Source organism: Patiria miniata, unplaced genomic scaffold (assembly GCF_015706575.1).
Source record: "Patiria miniata isolate m_02_andy unplaced genomic scaffold, ASM1570657v1 HiC_scaffold_20, whole genome shotgun sequence".
NCBI lineage: Eukaryota > Metazoa > Echinodermata > Asteroidea > Valvatida > Asterinidae > Patiria > Patiria miniata.
Window position 1 is genome coordinate 1,638,354 of NW_024037059.1, and position 16,894 is coordinate 1,655,247.

Genomic DNA, 16,894 nt, shown 5'->3' on the forward strand with positions numbered 1-16,894 from the left:
GTCTTCATACTGCGGAGCGGATTCTGCCTCAAACTCGGCTTTGCAAGGATTGATATTTTTTATACTATTTTTTAAAGAAAGTTGTATTCCTTGAATGACATCAATGCCAAACGAAATGCTGAACATGTAAATTACCGTCAGTTGGTAAAAACGTGCTTTTTCAAAATTTCGATTTTCTTTCCCGCACGAAATTTAAAGGAATATAATGTCCTGTAACAAATAAATGTGCTTGTTTGTTTTGCAGGCCTTTATAAAATTTCAAAACTTGGTTTGAAATGGCGCACTCCAGTTCAGAAACTGCGCAGATGCATTATTCCGAACGAATTAGGAGCGTCCCGCTCTTAATTCAAAAATTGAAATTAAGTAATTGGCTTAATTGTCATGGGCCGATTTTTTCGTGCGATGTCTCATTGGAAAGCTCATAACCAGGCCTAATGTAATGCTAGAAAATTATCAATTCAATTTGAAAATCTATTTTTCAAGGTCCTACACCCCAAAAGCGCGTATACATCAACTTTAACACATTGTTCTACATATGCACAGTGTCAACAAAAGTAAGCATTTTGATACCACAGCCACAGTTGCATGATGCGAAAAACTTTCAACTTCGTGAAAAAGTGGGTACCAATTTGTAATACCCCTTCCTGTAAGATACAAGCCAAGAATTCATTAATATTAAAAAAAAAATTGTCTGCCTCCTTGTCTTTATTTGTCTGCATGCATTACCCAAATAGCATTGTCTGTTACGAAAGATCTATAATTACACACGAATGATAGTCCAAATAAAAAGATTGACAAAAGGCTTCATTATGTCTCGTTTGTTAGTCCAATAATGTGATCGAAGGTCTATGATTATACATTGTATTGAGAAGACAGTGCTTGTGTAAGGGCTAGCCTACACAATCAAGAAATAGTAACTAAAATTTCAACATGGATTTTCAGGGTTTTCCGTTTCTTTGTCAGTCGCGCGTATACATAGAGCTATATTAAATTTAATATAGAGCTATATTAAGTTTAATATACATGTAGCTCTATGGTCGTATAATGACTGCTGGACTTTATAAATAATCTGGACTTTAAATCCCTGGCGAGTATTGGTTTAATATATAAATGAGTTTTAAAATGACATGGGTTCAAATAAAGGCATGTCGAAAACAAAAACGCAACTGGTTTCAAGGAAAATCGATGATGCGGTGCAAACACGAGTCACATTTTGGGTGCGCTTTTTTGAATAGGTACCGTACATACTTGCACGTGAATTTCAAAATGTGAACTTGAAACGAAGAACAACATTGTGAATTCATTTAAGGTGTAGTCTACGTGGATCGAAAAGAATAGGAAACACAGAAAGTAAAATGCAACGAGATCATCACATCATGAACATGATGAACCATTTCCCCATTAGAAAACAAAATGCGCATGATTGATTTTCCGACCTTGAAATCGGTTGTTTGTTTTTGACATGCCCTTTATTTGAACACGAATCATTTCAAAACCCTTTTGAAAATCAAACCAATACTTACCAGGGATAAAGTTAAGATTCCAAGCTTTAAAATGATATTGAAATAATAGCGGTACGTGTTTCCGCGGCGACGCTAGAGCCTCGAGAAAAAAATTGTTCCCTCTATTTTGGGACGCCCTGTATACTTAATCATTACGTACAGTATTACATTGGACGTAGTCGACGACAGGCGGCGCCCTCACTTGGCAAAATGCATGTAATCTCAAAAGCTTCAATTGATTGAAACGAAAGATTCTTTTTTTCCATTTAAACAATCTCTAATATTCTGCCAGTCCAAAAAAAAAAACTACTAAAAATCCCAATTTCAAACGTTAAGACTTATACATGTATATACCAAATGGAACCATAGTATACTTGATCATTATCTTTGACATTTTGTAATTAATAACAACACCAGGACAAAATGGGATCAGTGTCTATGCAGTGATGTTCTGCATTTATTGTAAATGTTTCAATATAAACAAAAGCTCTGCAGTAAAACCAGAATTGTGAATACTTTGCTCGACTGGCTTTTATTACTGTGATTATTAGATATTTATACTTTTTGGCTGAAATACTTGGGAAAAAAATACTAGAGACACCGAAAGGGAATGTACAACACAAACAAATTTTGGAATGAAAGGGGATTACTTTCTTAACTTTCCCAATTTCACAAAAAAAGACTGCAGTTGAATTTTTTTTGTCATATACATGGATTAGCCAAATTAAATTTGGACACCGACAAAGGCACTTTTCTTCAATTTGTTGGTATTAGGTAACAAATAAGTGCACATATATACATGTAAATATTTTCTACATAAACTTTCTACATCTTTTATACTTCAGTTGAACAATTCATTAATTATTTCCTATACGGTTTCAATCAAAGCGAATTAGTATTGGGTTTAAACAGATCACACATCCTAATGAAATAAAAAAAAATAACAAAAATAAAAGAGCTAGTATCCAGGAAAAATGAAACGGAAAATTGTACGACTTCGTTTTACATGGATGAAAAAGATGCATCTGAAAATTTTGTTTTAGATTGGCAATCAACTATTTCAAAGTTTAACAGCTGCAGAAAAATGGTTGATTTTAAGCCATGATCTGTTTGACTATCAGTCCGGTTAAAACCAACAGGAGATATAAAATTAACAATTGAACGATTACCTTAAACTCAAACTTTAAATTGTAATATTTTCAAAGAATAAGTAGGCCCCTATAAGTGATATTTGTTCAAAACTGATCGTCTCTTATGATACCCTTTATTATTGCTTTTATGTACTGACTGTGTGATTCTTGAACAATATGAAACAACAAAAAAGCACTAATGTTGAGAATTCTGGTCAATAAATAATTGAATGTCGAATTTTTCTCAGCAAAGTACAATTATAAGAATAAAATAGGAATAACGCATGGAATGTAACCTGGACATTTATAGAAGAGGAAAGAAGACTAACAGACCAGAGCCATGTCAACTGTAAAGCAACACGTTAACGGATAATGTTAGTCAATTTGTTTGAGCAACAGCAAAAGGTGATGGCAGTAATTATGTAATGACTGAACAATAAAAGGCGGCACATTATGACAGAATTGAACAGTACAGGCATGCAACTGGGAATTTAGGAAAACAAAGGAAACTCCAAAACACATGACTTTGTACAGGTTTTGCAATTTGTAATGACATTCATTAGAAGTGAAAAACGAGGAAACCAGCGGATCCGAGGAAAAGTTGCATGCCTGACAGTAAGGCTTTTGAGAATGGGGATTGAGGATAAAATAAGACCTGCAGTTGACTACCCTGTATCAACAATCTACAGCCCTCGATTGCCTAGTCACTGCAGTCAAGGCAATGTGAAACGATTATCCGCAACCGGTTCTAGCCAGTTATCTGTTTACTTAAGTAACCTAAAGTCTCAACCCTCATTGCAAAGACTGGTTGTCTGACTCAAAGGCACTCTCAAAGGCTTCAGACCAAAAGGGTACTGTGAAACGCTGATCCAAAAGCAATTTCAGTTGGTTATCTTATAATCTGAGTAACCGGACAGTCGCAGCCTTGAATGGATAGCATAGACTGGTTGTCTAGCCGCTGCACATGAGGCACTCTCCGGGGTTCTCCAGGGAGCATATCATGGCCGCTTCGTTCAGCTTCTTCATTTCCTCCTCTTCGGCTTGCAGCTCTTCCTCCGTCTCTTCTGATTTCTTCATGGAGGCGTCGGCCTTCTGCTTGTCCAAGGTGAACTGGATGGGGTTGGCGGCCGGCCGGGTGCGGAGGTAGTACATGCCTGTCTTCAGGCCCTGGGGATGAGAGATATGGGAGGGGTGAATGCATTGGTCAATGGAGCGATTGCATTTGGCCCCGCCCACCGAATCTATGGGCAACATACCTCTCCATTGCCACAGGACATGTTCCAACCGCATGCATCCTAATATGTCAATGCAAGACTTGTCTGAAATAAATAACGACCCTGATTGGTCGAAACTTCATTGAGCAGCGCTTAACGTATCAGTCTATTCTCATTATTTTGAAACTGATTGCAAAAAAGTCTGCAAAAAAGTCTAATTCAAAAAAATCTGCAATAATGTCCCATGCTTTGGATGTTGAAGGAAAAGACTTCGGGATGTGACTTTGTGTTTAGTTTTGTAAACGTTCAGCAAATTATTTTAAGAACAGTTTAAACGTTAATAGCCGTTCATGCTTATTATGGCGTGATGAATCATGATGAATCAACTTGGCAGTCATTGAAAAAGTAAAAACTGAACTAGGTGTGCCCCGAATGTAATCAAGTACTGCAGCGCTTTGAAGGTTTTGTAAATTGAAAAGGTTTGAAAACATCATTATGTAGGTTTAACTCAAAGGTAGTCTGCGTGAACGACCGAAGGTAGGGAATATTGAAGGCAATTGTACTGGCAATGTGTACAATTGTACTAGCCGAAAACTGCTATTTGCATGGTGATACGTTGACTTTTAAAAATATGAGGGTTGGATAATGGTATTAAACTGGGAGGCACGATAGTATTAATGCACTGTTTAGTTCTTCAAATCGGGAACTGAAGAAGGGACTACTTACCAGTTTCCAAGCGTGGAAGTGCATACTGGTCATCTTGCCAAAGTTAGGCGCTGCAATGTGAATGTTGAGTGACTGGCTCTGGTCAATGTAGGCACCGCGATCGGCTGCCATCTTGAGAATGTTCTTCTGGGAGATCTCCCAGACTGTCTTGTATAGTTCCTTGGTGTCCTTGGGTATTTCAGAAATGTTCTAGAAAGGAGGAGTCAAAAGAGGTAAAATTTGGAACTTATATCTATGATAGGTGATTTAGTCTTTTTGGAGTTTTCTTAGTACTGCTTACCAGAGAATTCTGCACTCTTGATCATTATTCAGAGCCAACAGCACTAGAAACAGAGAGTCTGTAATCCCTGTGAGCACGGAATCTTCGGCTGACCAGTTCACGTCGGAGGATGTGATAACACGCACTGGCTGTTTTTATACACAGGCACGGCTGAGGGGTTAAGACATCAAGATTGCCTCCAGGTGACGTCTAAACATGCTCATCCCTCATGCCTTTTGTTATGTACACACACAAAGTCTGTGAAGTCTGTGGAGGCGGACCCTTCGTTGATCTTGAATTGGCCGTTGTGCACGGCCTATTGTACAATTTACGCTCTAGTGCACACCCTGGAGTATTGAAACATATGAGGTTTCGGCAAGAAATATCGTACAAATACTGTTGAAATCACTCTTGCGAAGCAGTATTTGTGGCGTTTGGCTGTATATCAGAAGTTGGCTGGAAACTTGCCTTTTGCGATAATCAAAATTTTTGGCAAAAAAAATCCCGTCGCAAAGTGGTTAAAGGATACACCTAGAGCCAATAGTTCTTGTTACAGAACTTGTGATAATACGCTACCAGTTATAACTGTTGTGGCTGTACAAAGTCATGGAACGCATTGCCAAGTGATAAGAGAAAGAACCTGAGAACAATTTCTTGCAAATGAAGAAAAAAAACCACACACACACAAAATGTACCTGTATGGAGCCATTGTGGGCAATGAGTAGGTTCTTCATATCATCATTCCACAAACCAGACTCAGTCAGATCCTTCAACAGATGCTGGTTCACAATCTGGTATCAAAAGGAAAATACACAAATTCTAATAACAAAAATTTATGAAAGTATCTTCATATCTCAGTGCTTTGGAGAAAAGGCTTCAACATGTGGATAATCTCCAAAACTGAAATGTGTACAATAAAAGTAATGGCAGTATTTGTGCTTCAACCAAACTGATCATCAAAATTCTATGACCAACCGAGCATCAAATTGGTTAAAGACCAGACCCATATGCATTGAATCTCCGATTATTAGCATGCAAGATACAGAATAAAGGCCAATAAGTCACGATCTGCCAAAAAGTCAGACATTTGTCAGGCAAGTTCCTTACCTGGAATTCACCAGACAGCACCCTGCGAGTGTAGATGTTGCTGGTGTACGGCTCAATGGACTCGTTATTGCCCAGGATCTGAGCCGTGGAGGCGGTGGGCATGGGGGCCAGCAGGAGACTGTTCCTGAGCCCGTACTTGGCAATGTCGGCCTTCAGGGCGGCCCAGTCGTGCAGGTCTGTCGGGGTGACGTTCCACATATCGTACTGCAGGATCTGTGGGACCGAGCAAAGAGTTATTGTGATCAGAAACTTGCCGACAGTGCAGATTTCATTGAACTGTGGATGGTTTCGCAAAGCACCTCTGTGCTGACACTGCACACTTTCCATAAAATACTGCTCACTTGTGAATATTCTAATTCTACTTTATAAAGGAACAACATTGATGTACTACGTTAAGCAAAACATATTATAACTGATGCACCTAGCTCAATATTCTAGCCTGTTTAAACTAAACCTGATATCTAACCAACAATTGTGTACCTAATCTTCGAAACTGCCCTAACTCTATTAGGTACAAAATACTTCACAAGAGTATCCAATCACAATTATGAACCAGGGTGGGGGGTGGGGAGAAATTACCTGCTAGTTTGGATCTTGAACTATCGGCTTTCTTGGAAGATGCAGATGCACTTAAACTGTCACGGTACATAACAAATCTTCGCACTTGCTAATTCGATGATTATCATGAAAGGCGATGAAATGCAATCATCTTGCTTTTGCGTGTAGCTTACAGTCAGATTACTCTGTGTCATATAAATATTCGGCTAACTCTTTTGCCTCTTGTTATTTCCCATATGTATATTTTTTTACAATCCTACAGTATGATCCTAGTGATAAACACCTTAAGTCCTAAAAACAACAACTGGAAACCTAACAATTAATTTAACTACATAACTCCTCTTTATAGAGGTAGTCACATTTGTCAACTTCTTAGAGTTTGCGATCCTACTCTCTCCCAAGTGTTTGGTACATCAACTACTCCTGCAATAAGGAATCTAGAATCCGCTAAGGTCGAACAAGAGAACTTGGTTAAGGTCTGCGAAGGACGCTACAAAGTTCTCCTTCTATTCCTATTGGGAATTCAGGGCTTTAGGAACGACCGCAGAGGGCACTGTGGATGGGTTGTCGAAAAGAGTGGGATCTACAGGTACCTAAACGTCCAAGTGCATGGTACTACAAGGGTAAATAAAACAAAGAGAACTGGAAATTGGAAGAAAATTTGAAGAACGTACCCCTTTGCTCGCCGGGCAGCCCTCGTAAGTCTCATATGGTCCATGCTCCTTGGCGAGCTCACAGCTTGCTTTGAGAGCGGCGTAGTAGATGGTCTCAAAGATCTGGATGTTCAGCTTCTGGGCCTGGGGGCTCTCGAAGGGGAAGCGCATCTTGATGAAAGCGTCGGCTAGGCCCTGCACGCCGATGCCGATGGGCCGGTGACGGAAGTTACTTCTCCGTGCCTGGATTTTGGTAAACATTGAAAATTTATTAGCAAATTAAAGCAACTTCACTTCGGCAACATCTAGAAATGGGAGATCCATGCTGCTTAGGTTAGGTTGCTTCTATTCGACTCTAACTCAGATCGATATTTAAAAAGTTATAAACAATCCGCGTTTAAATTTCACAGTGACAAATGACATGGAATCTGTTCGTTTAAATTTCATATCAGATAAGCTTTAGCGTATGTCACAAAGTTGTACTTTCAACCATGCAAAGCTTCAAAGTGTCATGAAATTGAAGTGTCAACACCCTTTTCATGGAACAGATCTCACCTCTTCGACAGGGTAGTAGTTGATGTTGATGATCTTGTTCAGATTCTTGGTGACGACTTCAGTAACCTCCGCCAGCTTCTGAAAGTCAAAGGTCCGGTTGGGTCGAACGTACATGGGGAGAGCAATGGAGGCCAAGTTGCACACAGCTACCTGTAAAATGATAAGTAGATATTGGGTCTGAAACATTTTGAAACCGTTTTTATTTCAGAAATCAATTTCCCTCAGCGTGATCAGCCTCCATTGTAAGTTTCTCATATTTACAGCAATGTGAATATGTTTAGCATGTGTTTGGGGCACGATCTTTAGTTGAAAAGCATGATCTGTTGGAATCAAGAGCAAAGATTAACTTAATTCCCCAGCCCCTGTTGTTTTTTTAAATTTGGCCTGATTTTCTCCGACCACTATCAAATTTTATAAAGCTGCTTATAAAAGTAATACAAAATTTTGCTTTATAGCAAAAACAGATAAGCCACATTTCATATGACATATCACAACATTTTCTTCAGCAGCATTTTGCGAAGTACAAAGTCTTTTCATGAAATTGAGCCCCACATGAGGTAATCACATTCATCTTTTTGATCCTCCAATTCTTGGAGATTTTCAAGAGAAATGATTATTTTGCTTACCTCGTCCGGGCTGGAGTACTCGATAATCTCAGTGCACAGGTTACTGCACTTGATGGTGCCCAGGTTCTGCTGGTTACTCTTACTGTTGCAGGCATCTTTGTACAGCATGTACGGGGTACCGGTCTCGGTCTGGGCCTGCACGATGGCCTGCCAGAGATACTGAGCCTTGATCTTCTTGCGGTATTTCCCCTCGCTTTCGTACCTGAGAAACGAAAGTGTATTTTAGACGCCAGAGTTATGATTTTGAGACACAACAGTTATCTTCTATCCGATATAGACACCATTTTTCAAGGTTCGGGTAAGCTTACTGAATTCCTAAGTTTGAATCACTCAAGGGGGTTAAGAGTAAATAGACAAGACTAGACTTGCCGAGACCAGATACAGTCTCCATTTAGAACATCATTTATACTCGGTGAATCAGTAACTAAGTCAGAGGACTGTAGGTTCGCCATTCAGGTCCATCAAAATTCAAAAAGTTTAGCACAAAATGTTCTTAATGTCTAATATATCTTCATTGGGTGATCAACTCTCAACACTACATTTCCAGCAAACTCACTTTTCATACAGCTTGTCAAACTCTTCACCCCAGCAATCCGACAAGCCCGGGCACTCATTGGGGCACATCAGGCACCAGTCTTGGTTCCCCTCCACGCGCCTCATGAACAGGTCTGGTATCCAGAGTCCGTAGAAGAGGTCGCGGGCCCGCTGCTCCTCCTTGCCGTGGTTCTTCTTGCAGTCCAGGAAATCAAAGATGTCGGCGTGCCAGGGCTCCAGGTAGATGGCAAAGGCACCAGGACGCTAATGAATGGAAGAAAACCGCGTTTTATCGTTCACTATTACCATGCTGAATAGATGTTATGTAACCCTCAGAGATGTTCTAACAATCTCTTTAAAGTTGGAGGATCAAGGACCGTTAGGCTTAACCGTAACTCCCTAGGCATTTTTTGCTAGGATGCAACCTCAATCCTGCAAAATCCTCCAACTGTGTCTCCATGTAAAAATAGCATACAGCCTCAATCCTCCAAATCATGTTATTTCTTAAATGTGGTCTTTGGAGGGGTGACCACTGCCTCAATCCTGCAAAATCCTCCGGCAATCACCGTCAATATGTTGAGGCAGAGCCAGTGAGATCCTGGAGCAGTGCGGAGGATTTCAGTATAATCTAGGCCTAAATTTATGCACGGCTGAGCATAAACAACACAAGGCCCGGCCAAAGACCTTGACACAGTGCATCCTCCAAAATCAGCCGAACATTTTTGCCATGTAGCCTCAATCCTGCAAAATCCTCGGTTTTGCAAACAGGATTTTGGAGGATTTTGGGCGGCTAGGGTTAATGAACAATGAATTACTAATTGTAAAACCTGAAAAGCTTTTGCAGAAACAGCAAACAGAGAGTATTTTGAGAATTTAACATCAGAAATTCACTCGCACTCAGGACCCACTGCTTTTAGCCAACTAGAGCAAATTAACTTAACCACACAATGGATACTGGAGTCAGACACTGAAAATCGATGAGATCTGATCTGAATAGCCCCAACCTTTGAACTTTAACCTCTGTGCTTACCTTGTTTCCTCCCTGATCTACGTAGCGGGCGGTGTTGTTGTATACTCTTAGCATCGGCAGGAGCCCATTCGACTGGCCGTTGGTCTGCAAATTCAATTTTTAAAAGAAAACTTGTGAAATTGTGAAGAGGTCACTTTATATTATGGTCGACTCTCTGCTTATCGTCACAATTCCATCATCTAAGTCAATACGAGGTAAAGTATTAGTTAAAGGGGATGAACCTGTGTTCACAGGAACGGAGTGCCCATCTCTCTTTTGAGGCGATTGGGCCAGACTCGATTCCATGAAGTGCTGCTGTGGGGGGATCGCCACACCTCCTCCACAGCTAGTCAGTTACCTTCCCAGCATTGAACAATGCCGGTACCCATTTAACACCTGGGTTGAGAGGAGTAACTGAGGTAAAGCGCCTTCCTCAAGGCACAACATGCATGGCCACGGCGGGGCTTGAACCCACAATCTCACGATCATGAATCCTATGCTCTTATCGCCAGACCACACATGCCCCTAAGTCAATAAGAAGTCAATTAGTAATAAGCCAAGGCATGCCTTTGTTATTGTACATCCCCTTTTACTAAATTGCGCACGGACTTGACTACCACGTTGCTCCCCCAGCCTTACCCCAGCAATGTAGCTCCCCGTGGCTCGGATCTTGTGCACATTGACGCCGATTCCGCCAGCTGTCTTGGAGATGAGGGCGCACTGCTTCAGCGTGTCGTAGATCCCCTCAATGCTGTCATCACTCATTGTCAACAGGAAACAGCTGAAGAGTCGAGTTAAAGGGAAAATACAACATTTGCAAACATCAAAAAATAAAACTACCAAATCATTTTGAAATACCTTGCTGGACTGTTAGTGAATGACAGTGTAAAGCATCCTGTAAAATCATGGCACCTGGTATACTGTCATTTTCAAGAAAAGTGGTATTTTTGTATCAATTTCCAACGCTGATCGGCCGACCAGCGTTGGAAAAAACTGGCTTTTTTTCAAATACTGGCCCCAATTGACCATCGCACTTGTTTGCAATCGATTACACACCTATGAACGGGTACAAGCCAGCTAGACTGGTTCCCTGACCTTACAATTCCCCAATGTATGTAAACTGCTCTGTTTCTTCTTATATGGAGTCAGGGAACCAGACTACAGGAAAATGATTGTTTATCTTGGTTTTTATAGCATTTTCGAACCCAAAACCTCAAAAAAGTCAGTGTAACTATATTTGCTATATATTTCCAACCCCCAATTCCATCCATTTCTGAAAATTACAGCAAAAGCAAATGATGTATATTCCCTTTAAATAAAAGCGGTCTGATCACCATTTTCGGATACCTCTTATTTCAAGATTCAAGTATTTTGTTATAAGCCATCAGAAAGCAAATGAGCATACAGTAAAGCGAGATAGTTTTTTCTTCTTCTAAGTTTGCTTTTACAGATAATTGGCACAAATGTGTACCTTGAAAGTTGTGGTCGGCACGTTCCGGCGTTGAATAGCGTTGGTGAGGCATGGGTGAACCACTTCTCAGACAGAAGGTTGTAGGTCTGTAAGAAACAAAATTTGAACACTAAGTCATATCTCTGGCATGCAACCAGGAATTTAGAGGAAAAAATCCAACCACACAAGACTTTGTACAGTGCTTTTCAATTTGTAATGGCATTCACGAGAAGTAAAAAACGAGGAAATCAGCAGATCCGAGGAAAAGTTGCATGCCTGCATATTGATGGAATAACAAATTTTTCACTCAAGATCTACAAAAGCGTGTGCGCTGACTATTAGCTTGCAAGCAACGAACAAAAAGTAAGTTGGGTCGCATTCAAAACTCTTGTGGTCTTCGTCTACTACAACTGCATGGGAACATGCTGACAACAGACCTAGCCGTAGTTCTTAACTCACTTTTCAGACATGGCTTTGGACTGCCAACACATGTTAACAAGTGATCTTTACCTCAATGGCAGCGTCAATGTCATTCTCGTGGATGCCGACAGCTACTCTCATCAACATGTGCTGGGGACGCTCCGCAACTGCAACAAGAAAATACCATCAAAATATCCAATAAAATGTTGGTCAAACTTAAAGCTGTTGTTCTTAGTAACATGCTACATCTCCCTAGGCCTAAATACTTCACTAGTGGGCAAAAATAATGTTGTAAGAAAGATTATTAACAATAACTCCCTAGGCATTTTTGCTAGGATGTAACCTCAATCCTGCAAAATCCTCCAACTGCCGCCATGTATAAATTGCATACAGCCTCTATCTTTGAAAATCCTCCTTTATTTCTCAAATGTGGTCCTTGGAGGGGTGACCACTGCCTCAATCCTGCAAAATCCTCCAGCAATCACTGTCAGTATGTTGAGGCAGAGCCAGCGACATCCTGGAGCAGTGCTGAGGATTTCAAGTACAATCTAAGCCGAAATTTATGCCGGGCTGAGCATTAACAACACAGGGTCCGGCCAAAGACCTTTACACAGTGCATCCTCCAAAATCAGCCGCATATTTTTGCCATACAGCCTCAATCCTGCAAAATCCTCCATTTTGCAAAGAGGATTTTGGAGGTTAGGGTTAGAGTTAAACAAACTGCATCTTTGTCTCCTACTCACCTTTTCCGTTAAGTTTCAACAGGTAGGATCGTTCCAGAGTCTGCAAAAATAACAAAAGGGTAACAAAACTTGTGAAATTGTATTTGAGTCGGTTTGTCTGTGTTCAAAACCATAAGCCTAAGCTTTGTGAGTCTAGGCTAAAGAGTATACCAAGTGTTTCTCAAAGGAGTTTGTATAAATCTGAGGGACGGAATTGTATGAACCTGCAAAATCGAGCATGGCACCATTTGAAGCCAAGAAGAGTGAAGTGGTTCGACTCCATTCCAAGCCTGAAGGCCCAGGATGGCTTGCTCTATGACAGCATAAAATCACAACTACATGACTTTGTAGATGTGAGGAACGGCCGTCAATATACAGAGGAGTTTCAATAGGATATGTATTTTTAATTATTTGTTTTTAACATCTGGAAGCTTGTGAAACCTCCTACTCAACTTGAAAATGTTCCGCTGGTATTAATGCAGAAAGTGGTGCATGTGCCATCATCTAGGCTTATCGAATTTCAAAACAATATAATGTATAGGAACTTACCTTGAATCCAAAATATTGGTAGTCGTAATCGCGATCGTAGATGATTGCAGAATTCAGTTTCTGTTGAGACAGAAAATTAGTTTATAATTGTTTTGTCGACATCAATGGATATTTATAATTTTGAGGACTGACAATATCACACAAAAAATGTACTTGCATGTCACTCTTGCCGTTACCAGCAATGTAACAATTTCGAGAAAACACTTCCAGCTAAAACAACACCAGCATATGATAGTTACGTGCCTATTTGCTACGAATTGAAAAACTTTCCGAACTTTAATACATCTAGAAATGTAAGAAATACTTGTATTTCTGGATCAACTTCAGATATTTATCCCTAATCCCCTAGTAGCCCCTCAGGACTACCCTGCTAAATCCAACAGAGTCCAACCGGACTTTCCTGTTCAATCCACTGTGCCTCATTTTCAGTTGTCTACTGAATCCAACGGAGTCCAACATGGCGTTATAATGCGGTTCAGTTGCCTGCTGAATCCAACATTTTGCATCAGGAATGTACACAAGGGGTTAAACTGCTCAATCCAACAGGCTTAGTTGGAGCCTGTTGGACTCAGCAGGGTTAGGGATAATAAACCTACGTCCTTGTGCTCCATGATGATCTGATAGGTCTTGTCAGATATCAGCGGTGAGGGCTTGTCATTGCGTGGGTTGATGTAATCATACAGGTCGGTCATCACCTCTACAATGTAAACAAAACAAGAGCTTTGTTAATGATCTAACCATCTCAGTAAACTGTTCAAAATTATATAAAATTTTTCAGATTTTTTTTATTAGAAAACATTTCAAACGGAAGCAATGAAACGGTTATTGCGAATAAAATTGAAAACATTTTTCAGTATCTAACTTATTTGGGCGGGCCGTCACCGCGTTGTGGGGAAGTTTTTTTTATTGTTTAGGATTGAGTTATGGGGACTTTCTGCTGTCCCCACAACTACGGAACTGTGCGTTTATTTATGGCGTAAATCGAGGACACTCACAGGCGCAACACCATCAAAAGATCAAGGACAGAAACCGAATCAAGGACTTCTGCGCTCGGAAAATGCGTACAAAACCAATGAGAGCTGTTGTGAAAAAGTTACATACAAAGGAAAAGGGAAGAGGAACAAAAGAAAATCCTCGATTTACACCATAAACAAAAACGCGCGCATGCTTGTGTGTGTTAAAACTTTGTATTTACTGATCATTGACAAAGGTGAAAACAAGTGGCTTTGAGATACTGTCATCTTCCCAATTTGCCATCATGGTCAACGCCTTCCCAACAAATTCTGAGACAGTTACAGCAACACTGTTCCGTAACACGCACCGGAAAAGATTTTCTTGGTCTCCTTGTGCAGATTGGAGACTGCGATACGGGCGGCAAGGATTGCATAATCGGGATGTTTGGTTGTCATGGTAGCGGCCGTCTCGGCAGCGAGGGTGTCCAGCTCCACCGTGGTGACGCCTGGGTACACGCCGTTTATGACCTTCATTGTGATCTCGGTCTGGAAAAATGAGGAAATAAGAATATGCATCATGTGGATAGTGTCGTGATACTTGTTCTAAAAACTTACCATTTTTATTTTCTTTATTGTCAAAAAGTCCATGGGTAGGTAGGCCTATTTAATAAAGTTAAATGTGTGGTGTAACATGGTTGTGAATCAAAAAACAGTTTTAAAAATGTTGGCTACTTAACATCGAACAATCATTAGTGACATCATTCATCATGTCCATCATGTCCATGTAAAAACTTACAAGGAAATTATCACTTTAATGACTTTCCCTCTTGGTCTTATGAGAGTACATTATAGGCCAAATTCAAGTAGGCTTAGTGGTCAGGTGGTAGTGCTATCTGAAAAGTATTTCGCTTGGAGATGGTTGATCGTGACTGTTTTTTGGAATGTCAACTTACTGGATCTACGAAATCCGCATTAAGGCCATAGACGAGCTTGGAGATCCGTGATGTGATCTTATCAAACATCACCTTCTCCTTCTTACCATCTGCAAAAGAAAGGGAAAATGTCAAGGAGAAACCCCTAGCTAGGTGTGTATGCGCCTACCGGGTTAGTTACAATTTGAAACACAAAGTTGTGAGTGAACACTTTGCCAATTTTGTTATTTTCACAAAATTAAACATTTTTCTCTTTCCCAAAAATGTTTTTCTTTGGACAAAATATATTAGTACATTTATTAACAATCAAAGGGGGCTTCGGAATACTTTGTATGCTAAATCTTGTTATTGTTAGAAAAAAAATAAGAGTTGCACCAGCCCAAGGAATTGGAGGGAAAAGCGTTTGCCGTTTTGGGCTCAAATTTTCGCCCAGAAATGCCGACTAAACATGACTTCGTCAGCTTTTACTTCACGATCTACTTATCCCCGTCCTCTGAAGAATACATACCTCTCTTTATCACATACATGGTGGAGGTTTGAGGGAGAAAAAGAGCAAATAATGTTGAGAGAAATTTGACAAACGATGTTCACCCGGTACCCAGCGGAGTTCTCAAATCAAGCGCCAAAATTTTGGCTCGGAAATGAAGAAAGAAAACCCATCTCGTCAGCTGAGCAGAAATGTTGACCCTAATTGGAGGTCAATTTCAACCAATCATTTTTGGCGGAATCCCGGTAGCTGTTGCATATTCATAAGGCCGGGCCAGGACCTGGCTGGTGTACGGGATTATTTTCTGTACATTTCCGTTGAGCTGGCAGACCATGACTACCAGCGACAAGCTCGCGCGCGAACAACAAACGACAACCCCTTTATTTGTTTCCTTTTTTTCTAACCGCAAAATGTCCCTGGAAATATATAAGCTCATAGGGGATTTACCGTTATAATTTAGGACATTTGGACCACGATCTCCATTGGATAACCGTACCTTGAGCTTAGATTTATGTTCGCATAATAATATTGTGAACTTCATGTACACTGCACCAGTCTTGTACTGATAGAAAAAAAAATTGAATCACACAAAAAAAAAAAATGATGAAGACAATTAAACTGTTCACCCGCACAGTTTAGGTGATATGTTATATCCAATCTATGATCAGCAAAAGTTTGTTAGCTCCGATTCGATTAAGATTGATGAAGGCTAGTGGTCGGGTAAAACTGGGTAAAGGGGTAATTATCTCGTAAATTCGCACCAAGTTCTAAATTATTTCATTTTTCTGAAGGCTATCGCCGCCACTTTTAGGCCATCACTTTCATACAGCCATGTAGGCTTGGTATCTCCCGCTGGGAAATAAAATCTTCAACAAAATGAAGAACAAAAACAGCATAAGACCCCAAGCTAGAAACGTTTCCCAAACAACACCGATCGTTTCACCTGCAGACGGATCTGCAGCCCATTGATAAAACGACAGACATCGATGTGACCGAGGACCATTTACACCGCCCTCTATAGTTACAATTCCACCAAGGGATGTGGGTGACTATCCTGTGTTGGAAAGAGATTATTTCTGAACAATTTATATCAAAGTCTTCATTCACTAAAAAAAAAAGAAACAACTTCTGGTTTGAGGCTCAGTTTCCGAATTTTGGGTCTCGCTTGGGTTGGGAAACGGGAGGTTGAGAACTTACTTGTCTTAAAATAAATCAAGGCTATAGTGGAACACATATACGGCAAGCACCCGTGACATTATTTTATGACTAGAACCATATACCGTTTCGATACGGTAGGCGCATGCATCCAAACATAAGAAGTTTTGAGTTTAAGGTTGTTATCTCGTGAAATAATTCTCTGGCACAGGCTTGCATTAAAGTCAAACACTACACCTCTAATATAATGTCTATATAAACCCGCCCAACTCTAATTCAATGTTGGTAATAAAATCGGCATGTCAATATTATTGAATTAATTTGACATGTTGCACCCCCTGAAGCTTTTTATA

At 40.3% G+C, this 16,894-nt stretch overlaps 1 protein-coding gene across 1 annotated transcript; it reads right to left on the minus strand.

Moving 5' to 3' along the window:
- Positions 1-1,932: 1,932 nt before the first annotated feature.
- LOC119727507 (ribonucleoside-diphosphate reductase large subunit-like) lies at positions 1,933-15,555 on the minus strand. Its single transcript, XM_038199400.1, has 18 exons — positions 15,408-15,555; positions 14,921-15,009; positions 14,336-14,513; positions 13,611-13,711; positions 13,015-13,074; positions 12,487-12,526; positions 11,834-11,910; positions 11,345-11,430; positions 10,513-10,654; positions 9,895-9,978; positions 8,887-9,128; positions 8,331-8,532; positions 7,705-7,854; positions 7,171-7,392; positions 5,939-6,151; positions 5,527-5,622; positions 4,573-4,761; positions 1,933-3,799 (listed from the first exon to the last, which is right to left on the minus strand). The coding sequence occupies exons 1-18, from the start codon at positions 15,424-15,426 to the stop codon at positions 3,584-3,586; spliced, it is 2,406 nt and encodes an 801-aa protein (XP_038055328.1). The 5' UTR covers positions 15,427-15,555; the 3' UTR covers positions 1,933-3,583.
- Positions 15,556-16,894: the final 1,339 nt, after the last annotated feature.